Here is a 15,470-nt window from a genome sequence, read left to right as displayed (position 1 = left end):
ATGAATACGTGTCGAGGCCGTCTTTTATAGCCCGGGCTCGTTCCATTTCCGTATTTCAAAAGCGTGGTGGGGGAGGGGTGTTGGGTAGCCGAAAAAGGGTGAAGGGAAAATTCACCCTTTTTCCGCTACTCACCGTATTACACTTAATTTGGGAATTTGGAAATTGTAGATGTTTTTTTTTTTTTTTTTTTTTTTGGCGAGGGGGGAAGGTAGGAAAGGGTTTCACTCGGAAATCCGGGTGCATGACTACTCGTCCCCGTTAGTAGAGGTCCTGGATATGGGGGAGGGTGTTATGTTCTGTTGTTAAAGTTGAACTTATAGGATATTTGTTTTAGGTCCCATTCATCAGAGATTATTATTGGTCTGTGTATGTTTATTGATCTGTTTGTTTATCTCATTGCTAGTGTCTCACTGGTTTCTAACTTAAATTTTGTGTCTTGTTTGTCAATTATTATCGCGTTTTCGAAGGAAGGGTAATATCCTGTGTCTAGGTGGTGAGCTACCAATTCGGAACTATTATTTTTTTTCCGTTCGGTCTGTTTTTTCTTTGTTATTTGCGGCTACTTTTAAACTGCTTTTATGTTTTTGGATTCTTGTATCTAGCGATGTTCTCGAGATATAATGCGAAGCATTATATCTCTGGAACCACTCAACCTATTGACTTGAAATTTTGCATGGGTTTGTACATCCTGTGGGCCAACATAACGCCATATTGATCGTTGTTGACAAAAATTTGTGTGAGAAATGGGGGGGGGGACAAAATGTTGTTGTTATTGGGTTTTGTTAGGAGCATTAGCAACTAAGGCCATATTGCTCCGGGGATATGCGGTGGTCATTCCCTGACCTTTCCGCATCCTCCGTATTTGGTGGTGACGGGCTCGAACCCCTGTCTAATCAAGAAGCGTGTGCTACGTACGACTGCTGCTCCTGCCCACCTGGCTACGAAGGCGCCCACAAAATGTTGTCGACAACCTATAGCTTATTATACACCATTGGAAAGAGCTCAACGAGTAGGTTTAAAATATAATTTTAAAATATTTTTAAAATTAAAAATGGCGGCGCTAGACAGGAAAATGCGAGTAATTTTCGTGTGTCCCCCCACTCTATTTCTGCCGCTAAAAATTTAAAAATCATATTAGCTATGCGTTATTCGATGCTTATCAAGGGAAAATTATTCCAATTGAAATCTATCATTTACTTTTTTGTGTTAAAATTAAAAAACATTTTTTTATTGCACTTTGAGAGCGCGCTTCTTTGTATTAAGTAGCTCTCCTTTTGGTGACAAGAAGGTTGCTAAATAGTTAATTAATAATTCTATAAAGGTCATTTATAAATTTTGCGACGAGGAATATTTTTTGACAATTTTCAAAGCTGGAGTTGTCCCGGCAAGGAGGCACTCAGAGACAGTGCTGAGGCGGTGGTGGTGGGGAGGCGCCTGCGCGGAGTCTTGCACGGCCTTCACTGCCAGTCGTTTCTCCCCCAAGACTTTAATCGCTTCTCCAGGAATAAGTCGGAGTCGCTTCCCCCACCCTTGTCATTCCCAACAACTGGAAAGGCTCAAATAGACAACGTTTTCATTAATTCCTGTTTTAGGTCAAGCCGGGGTACACAAACTTTTTTAAGTTACCATAAAGCTCTCTATTTGAGATACTACAATAACGACCATTCATGACTACGGACCCTTCATCCTGAGTGCCCGGCACTCAGTAATTGACCGCTTTATTTACTTTGGGACGTGAAGTCACGGTAAACCGCATCGCAATTCTGGTAATTTTCGTCGTATTTGGGTTACCCAAGAACAACCTCATACACACGTGCCTATTATGTCCAGAAATTACGCATGTTCTCTGGTCAATTTGTCTGTTTTGCGAAATTGTTCCAACCCGGTATTCTAAAAAACTATAATGCTAACACACGTATCTTCAATTGAAATCCTCCAAGCTTGTGAGGCTGCTAGGTGAAACAGTACAGAATGTGCAAAGTTACTTAAAGTTTTTGTAATAATACAATACCCCCATAACGTTTTCTTCTCAGATAAATGTGCAAATTTAAATAAATAAATTTTCTGTTTATACTCTGGGACGACCATACGGTCAGAGGAGTCCACTAGATAGGGAGAATACAAGAAACAGCACTGTATTCAGCAGTCACGGGCTTGAACCACAGTTACTCAAGAATATGTACTTACGCATGACCGTCGCGTGTGACCACTGGGCTACGGGGGCAGTTGTTTGAAGCACCTGTAATAGAATTCTGGAGCAGGGGCGAACTGGCCAGGGCGGATGTTGTTCGTTTTTAAGGTAATGCGCCGAAAACCAACGACAAACAGCCTAATCTACTGTATGTCGTAAACTTGGTCGCAATATCCAGTAAATACTTGAAAAATATTTGAATATTTGTCCCTGTTTATTTCAGAACTCCCAGGACAATCTTATTGTAGATTGCTGGTTTCAACACGATGAATCCCTTGCCTGCTGTGTCATCAGTGTCAGGAAAGTCTTGCATAACGTGTTCGGGGATAAGTAATAGACAAGTGGGGGGGTCCACGTTTGGCTTCGTTGTTAGGGGCCATTTCGGGATCGTTCGGAAATCTCAAGGAGAGATACAAAATTTATAGCTGCACCTCTGAAACGGGGAATGATTAACCATGTAACCAACCTCACCTAAAGCAGACTAACACAATCACAATGTAAAAAAGCCCATAAAACCTTTCCCCACCTCCTCAAACAGGATGAAATTCGAAACACCGTTTTCCCTCACGGCACGGAAGAACAGTGAACCAGCAGCTGTACACCGTCTAGGACGCCATACACTATCCAGTCAAAACAGTATGACCACCCCAGTATTTTAGCAATCGGCCAGTCCTCCTCGCCTAGTGGCACACGTATCGCGGTGAAAACGGTAAATGTGACACTGCAGGTTTGTGAAATGCAGTCCATACGAAGCACTTGATCGACATGGCCAAGAGAAGTGATCTTGGAATGATTGTCAGGTGCCGGTTAAAGGGTGGCAGTATTACTAAAACTATGAATCTTGTGTTGCGGATTGCTGTAATTAAGGTGTGTTCCAAGACTGGACGGATAGTGTAAAGAGCAGCAGCAGTCTCCAGGCCAATGGCGGGCGCCCACGCCTTATCAATGGTCCTGTTGAACTAGGTTGTCCTGCTGTGTGCGAACCGGTAGACGGAAAGCAGTAGAATGGCTGATAATGGGCTTTAACCAGGGGACAACCAGCGGTGTTTCGAAGGCCACGATCCAACGACCCCTTCTCCGTATGGGCCTCTGAAGTAAGCGTCCGTTCAAGGGACCCATGCTTATGGCCACCCATCGTCAACAATGCCTCAAGTTTGCTTCTGAACGATGTCATTAGACCAGTGACGACTGGAAAAAAGTTACCTTTTTTACATCAGAGTTTCTTGCTATGCCGCAGTTTGTCGACGTTCACGGCGACAAACTGCGGCATAGCAAGAAACTCTGATGTCCAAAACAAAACAGGCAAGTGGCAGCTGAGTTTTGGCACTGAGTATATCTTCTTGGGAATCTCTTGAGGCCCCCATATCCCTAGCCTGCACTCTGGATGCTAAAAACTACCTATCCATTGTGTCTGATCAGGTACGCCCCTTCATGGTGACTGTCTTCTCAGGTGGCACATGTTTGTTTCACCCTGCCACGTTCCGGTATTGTTCGAGAGTGGTTCGCCGAGAGTAGCACCTGGAAGTCATTTTCGTGACTTCTAGGTGCTATTCTGGCTGCCAAATTCTCCGGATATAAATCCCATAAAACGTCTGGATCCACAAATCCAGTGTTTGGATTCTCCACGGACTCAATTCAATTCAGTTTTCCCTTAACCTTTTGTAACTTAGCGTTTCCCGATTGACAGCTCATCCACGCCTACGACTCTTCTTTACCAACAAAATATTGTATAAATAAAATTGATCTGTTACCCCAACACATTCACCGAAATGTCAATGCATGAGTCCACCCCTGGTTGTACAAAACCTTGTAAAGCGAATAAAACTAATACGATATTTACAATTACATTATTTACAAATAATAACACTATATACAATTAAACGCTATACGCCAGATACGATATATGATTGTACGTATGCCAAGTATATGCTCGTATATACAATTAAAACCTTTTCCATCTAAAAACTTCATTAATAAATGTCATAAAACTTTGATAAATCCTTTTGTCACTAAGCAAATCACTTAGTTGACTAAAACCTACGACAGCATTCAAGAAATCACCTCTAATATTAATTGGAAGAGAGGATTACGTCATTATTCATCAATGTGAGATAATTAAGTGCGACTACACTATTACATCACGTGATTTCAGCAATAAGTTACTTACATTTAAGTAACTTATTGCTGAAATGCTGCAATATGAACGGGTGAAACACCTCAATGCCAAACACTTAAATTCTGGCTACGTTTCGGGAACTCACGGCTTCCCGTCTTCAGATCTGTGGGTTAGAACAGCGGTTCCCAAAGTGGAGTTCGCGCACCCCTGGGGATACGTATACCAGTTCCAGGGGGTTCGCGAAACAACCCTCTGGAACTGGTCAAATTATTCGTTCTATGTATAGCAAATTGATGATAAATAAGGTTATTATTATATATTTATGTAAAAATATAAATAAAGTTGAGTTGTTTTAAACATAAAACTTTGAATTTTCTTTTCAGAAACCATTCATACCTCCACACAGAGAAACACATATATATATTTGTTTGGGAACCACTGGGTTAGAACATTGGTTTGAGGTACAATTTTCTAGAAATTTTCCAAAATTCTATTAATAATCTGATTATGTTAAATTAAAGTTGTAGAAGTCCGATGGGGTTACAGTTGCTTGGTTTTAACTTTAGATACTTGAGTTACAGAATTATTCTTTAGGGGTAATTTGATAATATTCGACATTATTATGAGTATTGATTACAATATTTTACAAAGACCAGTAGTATATCATAAGTAATTAATTAATTTCTTAATTAATTAATCAGGATCTACGATAATAACGCCCTAAGAATTTGCAGCAGAACGGAATTACTTTAACAGTAAACCGCAACCATAAAGGCAATAGCTTTGAAGCACCAATATGCTCCAACATTAGTAGACCGAATCAACAACAGAACTCTCAACAATATGTGGGGGGTGGAATAGAAAGAAATGATGATATACAAAGGGTACTAGGAAAGTTTTGCAATATGACGCAACAATGAATCACAGGAAGCTGCTTGTTGCTGCATGTTGAGACATGTTCATACGTGCATAGTAGCCGCCGCGCCAAGTCGATGGGCTCAGTTATTCATTAGTAGTGAGAGTGTAAAGTGCTTGCGATGGCATCGTGGTCACGAAATGAGATAAGAACAGTTTTGCTGTATAATTTCGTGCGTGGTTTAACCATAGACCAGTGCTTAGAAGAAATGACTCTTGCACTAGATGATGATTGTCCACATCGTACAACGATATTCAGGTGGTATAGAGAATTCCAAAGGGGAAATTTCACTCTGGAGGATTCTGAGAGGCCGGGAAGGCCACGAACGTCAGTTACGTAGGAAAACGTTACTGCTGTGAGGAAAATGCTTGACGAAAACAGGCGAGTGACCTACCAACAGATAGAGGATACTTTGGGCCTAAATGCACCAGCAATTCGTTCGATTCTGCAAGATCATTTGCACGTGAAGAAACTTTGTTCTCTCTGGGTGCCGCATCAACTGACTGAAGAGCAGATGACACGACGTGTGACTTGGTGCCAGGAGATGTTAAAAAAGTTTGATAAGGGACAATCTCGGTATGTGAACAACATCGTGACAGGTGACGAGACTTGGCTGTACTATTACGATCTGCTGACCAAGGCTCAAAACAAAGTTTGGGTCTTTGATGATGACGACACACCCGTAATTGTCAGAAAATCCCGATCTGTAAAGAAGAAAATGATAGCTGTATTTTTCAAATCGAGTGGAATTGTGGAACGTGTCGTTTTGGACACGCAGAAGACAGTCACAGCTAAGTGGTATACTGAACAATGCCTGCCTAAAGTCATTGGATCTATGAAGAACCTGCGGCCAAAGTCAAGAATGGACACCTGGTACCTCCATCACGAAAATGCTCCAGCTCACCGCGCCAAAGCCTGCACCGAATATTTGACCACGACAGGACTGAAACTTCTCGAGCACCCTCCCTACAGGCCAGACCTTGCTCCCTGCGACTTTGCACTGTTCCCGCATGTGAAAATGAAGCTAAAAGGGAGGCGGTTTTCCAGTGATGAGGACCTTCTACGGGCTTGGGACAACGAGTGTGCTTTACTCCCTAGTGAAACTTGGCAGAACTGGTTTAAAGATTGGTTTCGGAGGATGGAGAGGTGTATTGAATGTAGAGGAAATTACTTTGAAAAAATTAAATAAACAAAGCTGTATTGCAAAACTTTCCTAGTACCCTTTGTATATATATTTTTAGTCTTATTTCGTTTTGTTGTTTTTTATTTATTTCGTTTTAGGTGTTTGTCCACTTTATTCTTATTTCCCCCACTTTCGTATCTGACCTTGCTTCACAGAAGAATTCCAAATTCAAGGGAACTTCTCGATTAATTATAATTCCCTTCGGAAAAGCTGGGTGTTCCAGGATGACAAACTACACACACAAATATATAATATAACATAGTTTATTTACATATATATACAACATAAAAAAATGAACAAACTGAGGCATGTACTAAACTATATAACTAAGTACATTGGTTATACTCTATTAATGTTATCCTTTCCTTTACAACACAAACGATATTAGTACAGCAAACTGTTATAATTTCCTTCCTTGCACATTGTGGGGGGGGGTTATTGTTATTATTTATGGTTATTTTTAAATAATTTCATTTATAAATATCCTCCTCTTTTTCAACCTGTTCCACAATGCTATAAGGGCTTATTTAATTATTCCTTGTACTCTACTGTGCCCCCCGTTTAGTCCCCTTCCGCTTTACACCTGACTTGTTTGTCTCCCAGAAGATTCTAGACTCTAAGGGGGTCTCAATATTTTTTTCCTCTGGATTGGCTGAAGTTCAAAATGACTGACAGACTCTTAAATACCAAAACATAACAATATTTATTGACAATATATATACATTTCCAATCAATAGCTACGATTGACTGTGAACTTTAATATGTGTAGCTTTGTTAGGCTGTTAGGCTTTATCTGTGTATATCTTTGTAATTCAAACTACAGAGTTTTCATACATATATATATCATTATTTTCTTCGTGTGTCTCATCCTTGGGTTCTAACGGATCTAAGAGTCATTACATCTTATGATCCTTACATGAGTTTTCCGACCAATCAACTGTCCTAGTAGGTTTACAAGTGGCTTCCAGCATGGCAATAAACAATTTTAAGTAGCTATATATATATATACATATTTATATCCCTTTCCAAAATCACCACGTATACATACATATATATAAATATACCTCAGTTAGCAAATCCTTTCCTCAACTACAGACCTGCTCATCATTCATAATCAACAATAGTAATTAACCGTTTTCCCGTATCTAATCCTATAATCCCCTAACTAGCGGGGCACTCAATCGGTGTTTTATCCGTTTAAAACAATTACTATCACTCTGTGTTATACTCTCTCTATAAATCCAAATTCGCTATAATTTCATAATCAACTACGATCCTTTGTTACCTACTTAGTCATTCCCTCAAAATTAACTATTATCTCAAAGTATCCTTTCTACCCATTTATAAATCTTTATCTTAAAAACCTACACTTAATTTCACTACAGTTCTGTGGGCATGGTTACAATTACATTTAACTTTCTCTTATAGATTAGGTATTTCTTCTAGAGTCCTTCCTTTATAAACTTAAGTTTTGTTTCTTACTGAACTAACACTTACTCAGTTTCCCAGTGATTTTCCTATTCAGGGCTGCCATAACCATCAGCATAACGGCGTAGACTAGGAGGCGGGCGGTTGCTCATCCTTGGGCACTCTTCTTCCTTCGCTATAAATTTTATCGGCTTCTCACACTGCTGTAGTATACATTGGCTATGCAGACTATTCTTTCTTCCACATGGACACATTCCTTTTCCCAACTTTAGGCTTACGAAATTTCTCACAAAGAAAATTTCCTTCCCATTCTTAAACCATCTCCCCAAACTCAGCAACGACTCTGCCCCACGACTGTCTTCCTCTACGCACTTCCAAAGACTACCCCACACGACTGTCTTCCTCTACGCACTTCCAAAGACTACCTCACCATCTCCCCCAAACTCAGCAACGACTCTGCCACCCGACTGTCTTCCTCTACGCACTTCCAAAGACTACCTCACCATCTCCCCCAAACTCAGCAACGACTCTGCCACCCGACTGTCTTCCTCTACGCACTTCCAAAGACTCTCCCACACGACTGTCTTCCTCTACGCACTTCCAAAAAACTACTTCACCATCTCCCCCAAACTCAGCAACGACTCTGCCCCACGACTGTCTTCCTCTACGCACTTCAAAGACTACTTCAAAAAAACTTATCCTCCTCCTCACTCTGAATTTCAAAATTTCCTGCGCTTTTTCGTTCAGACCAATCGCTGACCAATACATCCCTTCCCCTGTGATTCCCATTCGTCTCCAATACTCTTCCGTGGGCGTGTCTTCCATCCTTTTTAGAGAGGACTACTTGTTTCCAGCAATTCCTAGAATATTTTAGAAAGGCAACTGGAAATTCCTGTAATTTTGGAGTTTCTAGATCGTCTTTGTGTTTGCCCAGCTACGCCCTGTATTGGCCTTGATACACCTGTCGTTAATTGTCCCCGTGAAATTTTAAAGTGTGCACTTAAATATCATGAATACCTCCATTACTGAGCTCCATCTCTATCTTATTTATTTTTGTTTCAGCTCATTGTTCTTTAGGGCGAAATGTTAAATCTGATCTGAGCTCATTAACTACGGTCTGCTCCATCAGTGTTTCCTATTGTATCGCGTGTTCGAAACTCTTCCCCCCCCCGTTGCTACGTTAATCTTCCTCTACTTAAAGATAATAGGCGTAACGAGCACAATTAAACCTTGACTTATCTTAATTATCCTATACAATTTCAGTTATTAGTTTTTTGACCATATATATTTCAAATGGTTGTCTGTGTTAATATTCCTTAATAATTTTATTCAATATCAATAACCCTCATTTTTTTTAAACAGTTGTAAGGACAGGTCCTTACAACATGATCCATAAATTTCCTTCCTTGCACATGATCCATAAATTTCCTTACATGCTCCATAATTTTTACCTTATACACTGGTTTAGGACTTTACCCTCCCCTTCCAAAATGCTAATCATACCTACATTTTTTCAGGAAACAACTTATGACAAATATTCCTTTTCTCTCTTTTGCTTATAACATAACATATGTTTGATTATTAATCAAAGCCACTACCATCATTAACACCCTTTGCTTCTTATTTAGCTCCTTTCACTAATTACAAAGTTATACCTGTCAAATTTTTATTATTATTATCTAACTTATTTCTCTCTACATTACGTGTATATTTTTATACATGTATATATCTCTTAGTATCTTAAATCTCCACTAATCTGTTATTAGGGTCCTAAAGTCCTTTAAGGTAACGAGAATACTATGTTAGTCACTTACTTAATTTCTTCTTAGGCGGCTTCGCTGTTTTGGATTCTCCCACTCTTAGTTGGAAATGTCATCATCGTATATCAGGGCATTCATTCTAGAACTCCTAGCGAATTTTCTAATGAGGATCACAATTCTGGTATTCTAATGGACTCACTTTACACTTTAACTGGGCTGGCACGTTGCATACTATCATACTCCGTCGATATGGGGACTGCTATCTTCATCCTGAGGCCTTTTTTCAACTTACACGGGCTACTTCCATTCGCCACTTTATCGAGCTACTAATTCCGAGTTTTCGCTCCTTTCTCTCGAGCTACTGATTCTGCGGATTTCGCTCCCTTTCTCTCCACCTTATTAAAACCTTTCACAAGGAAAAACTCATATGGTACTACCCTCGTTTTCCCGCTCCACCTATTAAGAACTCTTTCAAGAAGAAAATTTCCTAGGGCGCTACCCTGCTCTTTTCCCACCACGACCAAACACTCAACTGTTAACTGACACATATTTTCTGCCACAACAGAACCCTCAACTGTCCACGTTACTAACTCATCTTCGCAAAACACTCCCAAATTCTCAACTCTGTGTCTGTCCCATTTCATAACACGACACAAAAAACTCAACTTCCTGTCCTAACTCATTTTTCCAAAAGCCGACGAGAATCTAAACTTTGTCCTTTCCTAACACATTTCCACACACCCCCACATACTCAACTCGGGGTTCTCATTGTTTCTAACTCATCTTCATAACCACCCACATAAAGCTCAACTGACGGATCTGTGTTCTCACATTTTCTAACACGAAAAAAACTTCAACTGCATCTCCCCTAACTTATTTCCACACACCCCCACATACTCAACTCGGGGTTCTCTGCTCGTGTCTTCCCCTATTCCTTCCTTTTTGTTCATCTCAATCACGTACCGCCCTTGTATGTCAGGTCTGCCTCTTTTTTTTTTGTTCTATAACCAATCTTCTCCTTTTCTTCCTGCCCTATTCTTCCTTCGACCTTTCTCAAGCTAATTTTACTGTGTACAATGCAACCTCTTATTTTAATAAATTATAATTTTCCCAGATTGTCTGTTCCTTTGAAGCGCGCCGCTACTTTGTTTGTGCTTTTAACGAATTTGTTTTTCACTATCTTCTAACCTTGCGATCGCCGATAGTCGGACGCCAATTTTAAAATCTCACTAGAGCATTTGACCCCTATTTACTACCTGGCTGGTCTCCGGGGGTCCTCGATCAAAAGGAATGTCCGACCGATTGTGTCCTTCTCGTATTGTTCTGTCTTAGCCTAAATTGTTCGCGCCTCCTCGTCAGTAGCCATAGCTACGTTCGGCCCGTAGTCTCCCACGCTAACCTTTACATTTACCTTGTCTACATTTAATCCCTTTGCCTGTGACCCATTATCTAATTAGAATTTGTGGCCAGTACTGTTCCGCTGCCCCATATTGCCATTTCCTAATCTTTATTTTACATTACTCTCACTTTTTTTTCTAAAATATTAAACATGTAAGATTTTACATCTTACAAATAGCTATAACACTCCGCAGAAGAAAGGAAGAAGAAGAAGAAGAAGAAGAAGAAGAACCAGCTCATTACACCATATATTCCAGGAATCAACAGTATTATAGCAAAAGCGAAAAAAATTTATACCTACATTCTATGCAGGAACCCGGTCCCTAAAAACGAAGCATTCCAACGATCAACATCAACCATCCAACCCCAGAGCACCGATATACTATATCTAGCGCTTCTGCAACCTAACCTACATCATTTGAGACTAATGAAAAGAATACAGTAACACAAGAAAGACGCCAAACACGGCAGAATCCACAAATCGAAACAGCCGCCCAAGCCCTTTCCTGCAGAGACACATGACTTTATCAAACCTTAGTATTTTCAACAGATCCATCGTGCTCCAGAAGAACATTTCAGGAAGCTTATAAAATGTTTCAGAAACTCAGAAATAAACAACAGAGCAGTCACCTTCCACAGCGCCTATTATAATCTATTCCAAGCAGAAATCCTAGAAGAGATCATAAGAAAAAGAAGAATCCAACAACCCTAAACAACTAAATCCATAGATTTACTCTCCTACCTTAACCTCGTCATCAGCAAACCCGGTGGTAAATCCTCCATAACCAGGGGCCCAAAAACCTCTCATAAAAAGCCTTCCCACTGTCTATACCAAATTCAACCGTATCCTATAAAAATCTCTCTCTCTCTCTCTCTCTCTCTCTCTCTCTCTCTCTCTCTCTCTCTCTCTCTCTCTCTCTCTCTCACACACACACACACACACACACACACACACAGACTGCTACAGATAACTTCACTCCAGGATCGCATAACCAGGTAAGCTCTTCCGACTAAACAGGGTTTAACTGTTACAACCGTAATTTAATATAATTAGATTATTAATATAATTTTGTAACGCTTTTTATAAAATTGTACCTCAAATAAATGTTCTAACCCTACGGGCCTAGCGCCTCCGTAGCCAGGTGGGCAGGAGCAGTGCGTAGCACACGCTTCTTGATTAGACTGGGGTTCGAGCCCGTGACCACCAAATACGGAGGATGTGGAAAGGTCAGGGAATGACCACCGCTTATTCCCGGAGCAATATGGCCTTAGCTGCTAATGCTCCTAAAAAAAAAAAAAAAAAAAACCCAAACCAACCAACAACCTACGGGCCTGAAGACAAGAAACAAGAGTGCCCGAAGCGTAACAAGAATTGTTTGTGTTTGCCATTGAGGTGTTTAAATTGTTATAATATAATTCAATGACAGCTGCTTAAACCGCTACCGAACCAAGGAAAAAGTTAAGGATCTGTTCTACTTAATTTATTTTTATAAACTGATTCGCACTACCAAACACTTTGGTACATTACTCTTTTAAATGAAAGTATATACAGTATTAGAATTAAGTCAGATTTACTACTTGTGGTTATACATCCAGATAATTCTTTTTATTTTTTATTTTTGCTTAAACTGTTGTTAACTCTACACAGTGAGAGAGGATTAGGAATCTACTCCACCTAGTGAGTTAATTTCATTTCAAAATCTACAGAAAACTGTGCTAAAAGCTTAAAATGATCCACTTAAAGCGATCCCATGACCTACTTCTCTTCTCTCTCTCTCTGTCTTTCTTACCCTATGTATAAGCAATTGTAGAGACTGTATGGGTGATTATCATTTGAATTACTGCTATTGTGAAATCATATACAGTTTACAACATAATTACTTTTGCAACAGAAGTGAAGTACACAAAAGCGTGGTGAATTACAGAAGCAGTATGATGTGTTGTTTGCTGAATTCCCATTACAGTATGAATGATGTGCTATTTGTTGAATTGCCATTGCTGTGTTATATATCGTTACATAAACATTGCCAAACCACACCACTGAATTTTTATATATAATATATATATATATATTTTTTTTAGCAAAAAATCTTCGAGTTTCTGTCGCGTTTTCAAGGGATCAACCAACAACCTATGGTCAGATAGATGTCGCACTGTTAACGCCAACCAGTGACTTTTACAATTTCTCAGTAATCCAGTAAGTATTGTTAAGTATATGGTAAAAAAAAGTTAATTAAATTGATATCCTTAATTTCATGAGTAAGCAATTTGTGTTACAAGAACATACATATCTATCGTCAATAATTGACGTCAACATATCAATAACTGAATACAACATTTATTTCTTCAATGTGTTTCTTCTTTATTACCTCAACAATATGATAATTAATATAAGCAAAAGTATTAATATAAGTCAATATTTTACTATGTGCGAAAGATGTAAAACTACAATGAATGTTGAGAAATATCAATCAGTCTCGAATACTGAATAATCAATTTTCATTATTTTAACTTAGGGAAGGGTTTGAAATAAAATCTGGTGACGTTATAAATGTTATTGACATAACTCCACCGACCATCCAAAAAACTGCTGTAGTTGCCGCCACCTATCATAAATACAGGGGATGGTTATCTTCGGGTTCGGATACATTACAAGTGGATGCCATGAGGATAGCTGATCTCTACGGAAACATCATGTAAGTGTCCTCCTACAACAGAATTTTGTTTCTTTTTTGGAGAAATTAGAACATGGTTGTGTTGTGTTGTTCTTGCCGATGTTTAATGAATTAAATCAGGGGTGTCCAACCCTGTGAAGGAGTGCAGCGCACTCCTTCATACTTCGCAGCCATGTAGTTGTTATTTGGTTTTTAGGAGCATTAGCAACTAAGGCCATATTGCTCCGGGGATATGCGGTGGTCATTCCCTGATCTTTCCGCATCCTCCGTATTTGATGGTCACGGGCTCGAACCCCGGTCTAATCAAGAAGCGTGTGCTACGCATTGCTGCTCCTGCCCACCTAGGTACGGAGGAGCCTGCCATGTAGGCAGCCTTCAAGTATAGATTTTTCTATATTACTTTGTGTCTTTTAAATTCCTCAGAAATTAAAAATATATTATTGACATTAATAATTGATGGATTTTCGCATTTAAAAGTAAAAAATTAAATAATAAAAATAAAATTTTATTTCGAAAAATTATTTTTTTATTGCAGTATTATTAGCCATATGGTGCAAGGAAGCCTGAGACTTATGCTGCACCAGCCAAAAAAAAATTTCTGAATTATCCTGAGAGAGCGCGAGAGAAGTAGAAAGGAATCGCCAAGAAAGAGAAGAATGATGATATCCAGCTCAAGACCCTGGGTGTGCCAAGCCCCCTACTCACCAGATGTGAGCCCCTGGGTCTTGCGTCCCTTAAAGCACTAGCTGCAACTACCCATGCCATGACCTTCAGCATTCTTATTAGTTTTGTCCCCCTAATCAAAAAAGGTTGGACATCCCTTAATTTAGGAATATGGTGTGTGGAAATTAATTTAAACCAGAATAATTTTCTTTCTTTCAGATTTCAAAATTGTCTCCCCCGCACTCTACAGGACAAGGAATCCATGCTGATCCACTGGGATCCCAAATCAAACTGTGTTCTATAGATTAATATCTTGCTGTATTTTATCCGAAATGTACAATATTAAAAGAATAAACATATACGTATTTAATGGAGTGCTTTCTTTTAAATGACACTATGGAACTCATATCTGTTAATCTCTCATTCGCATTTCGATTTTCTACCGAAAGTATTGCATGTATGATCAAAAATGCAAACTGTACTAAAAATAATAATAATCTCGGCATTACGTAATTATCAATATTTACCAAAACGTTCAGTTAATAATTTTCGAATTTAAAATGAAATTTAATCCGTTTTAGCATACGAGAGGGTATCAAAGAGTTCGTACCCTTACCTAGAAATAATAGCCCTAGAAAGGTGAAACTTAACAGGAACTTTAATCCTTTTCTATGTACTCTCCATGTATAGTAACACATTTCTCCCATCTACGGATCAGTTGTTTAATGCCTTGATCATAGAAGTCCGCATTTTTTGCCTGAAACCTCGATTTCCCTTCATTGATGACTTCCTGAGAATCAAAGCGGCGTCCACGCAATGGTTTCTTCCTTTCTCGAAACACTAAGTCTGATGGTACTAGGTCAGGAGAATAGGTTGAGTGCTGCAGTAGTTCGAAGTCGCACTGGGCAACAAAGTTGGTGGTGGCAACGGTCGTGTGAGCTGGTGCATTGTCTGACAGAAGGCGGAGACCTTTGGTAACCTTTTCTGTCCCAAAACACGGACATCACCCTCTTCGCAGACGGAGTGGTCTTTACCTTTTGTAAAAAAAGTGAAAACTCCCGTTTCCACTTTTTTAGTGTCATAGGATGGACAGTTCTGCCCATACACAGCTGTCTTTTATTCGTCAGTTTCCTGAGCTT

At 39.5% G+C, this 15,470-nt stretch overlaps 1 protein-coding gene across 1 annotated transcript in view; it reads left to right on the top strand.

Moving 5' to 3' along the window:
• Positions 1-14,665, top strand: part of LOC150089483 (pancreatic lipase-related protein 2-like) — a 50,624-nt gene extending 35,959 nt beyond the window's left edge. Inside the window, exons 6-8 of the mRNA XM_090390002.1 lie at positions 13,076-13,190; positions 13,510-13,689; positions 14,551-14,665. Coding sequence (XP_090246128.1) covers positions 13,076-13,190; positions 13,510-13,689; positions 14,551-14,635 — 380 coding nt within the window. The 3' untranslated portion in view covers positions 14,636-14,665. The remainder of the gene's footprint in view (positions 1-13,075; positions 13,191-13,509; positions 13,690-14,550) is intronic.
• Positions 14,666-15,470: the final 805 nt, after the last annotated feature.

This window comes from Mastigoproctus giganteus, chromosome 2, assembly GCF_048544385.1.
Source record: "Mastigoproctus giganteus isolate SK-2022 chromosome 2, ASM4854438v1, whole genome shotgun sequence".
Classification (NCBI taxonomy): Eukaryota; Metazoa; Arthropoda; class Arachnida; order Uropygi; family Thelyphonidae; genus Mastigoproctus; species Mastigoproctus giganteus.
This window is presented reverse-complemented; position numbering and strand designations above follow the sequence as displayed.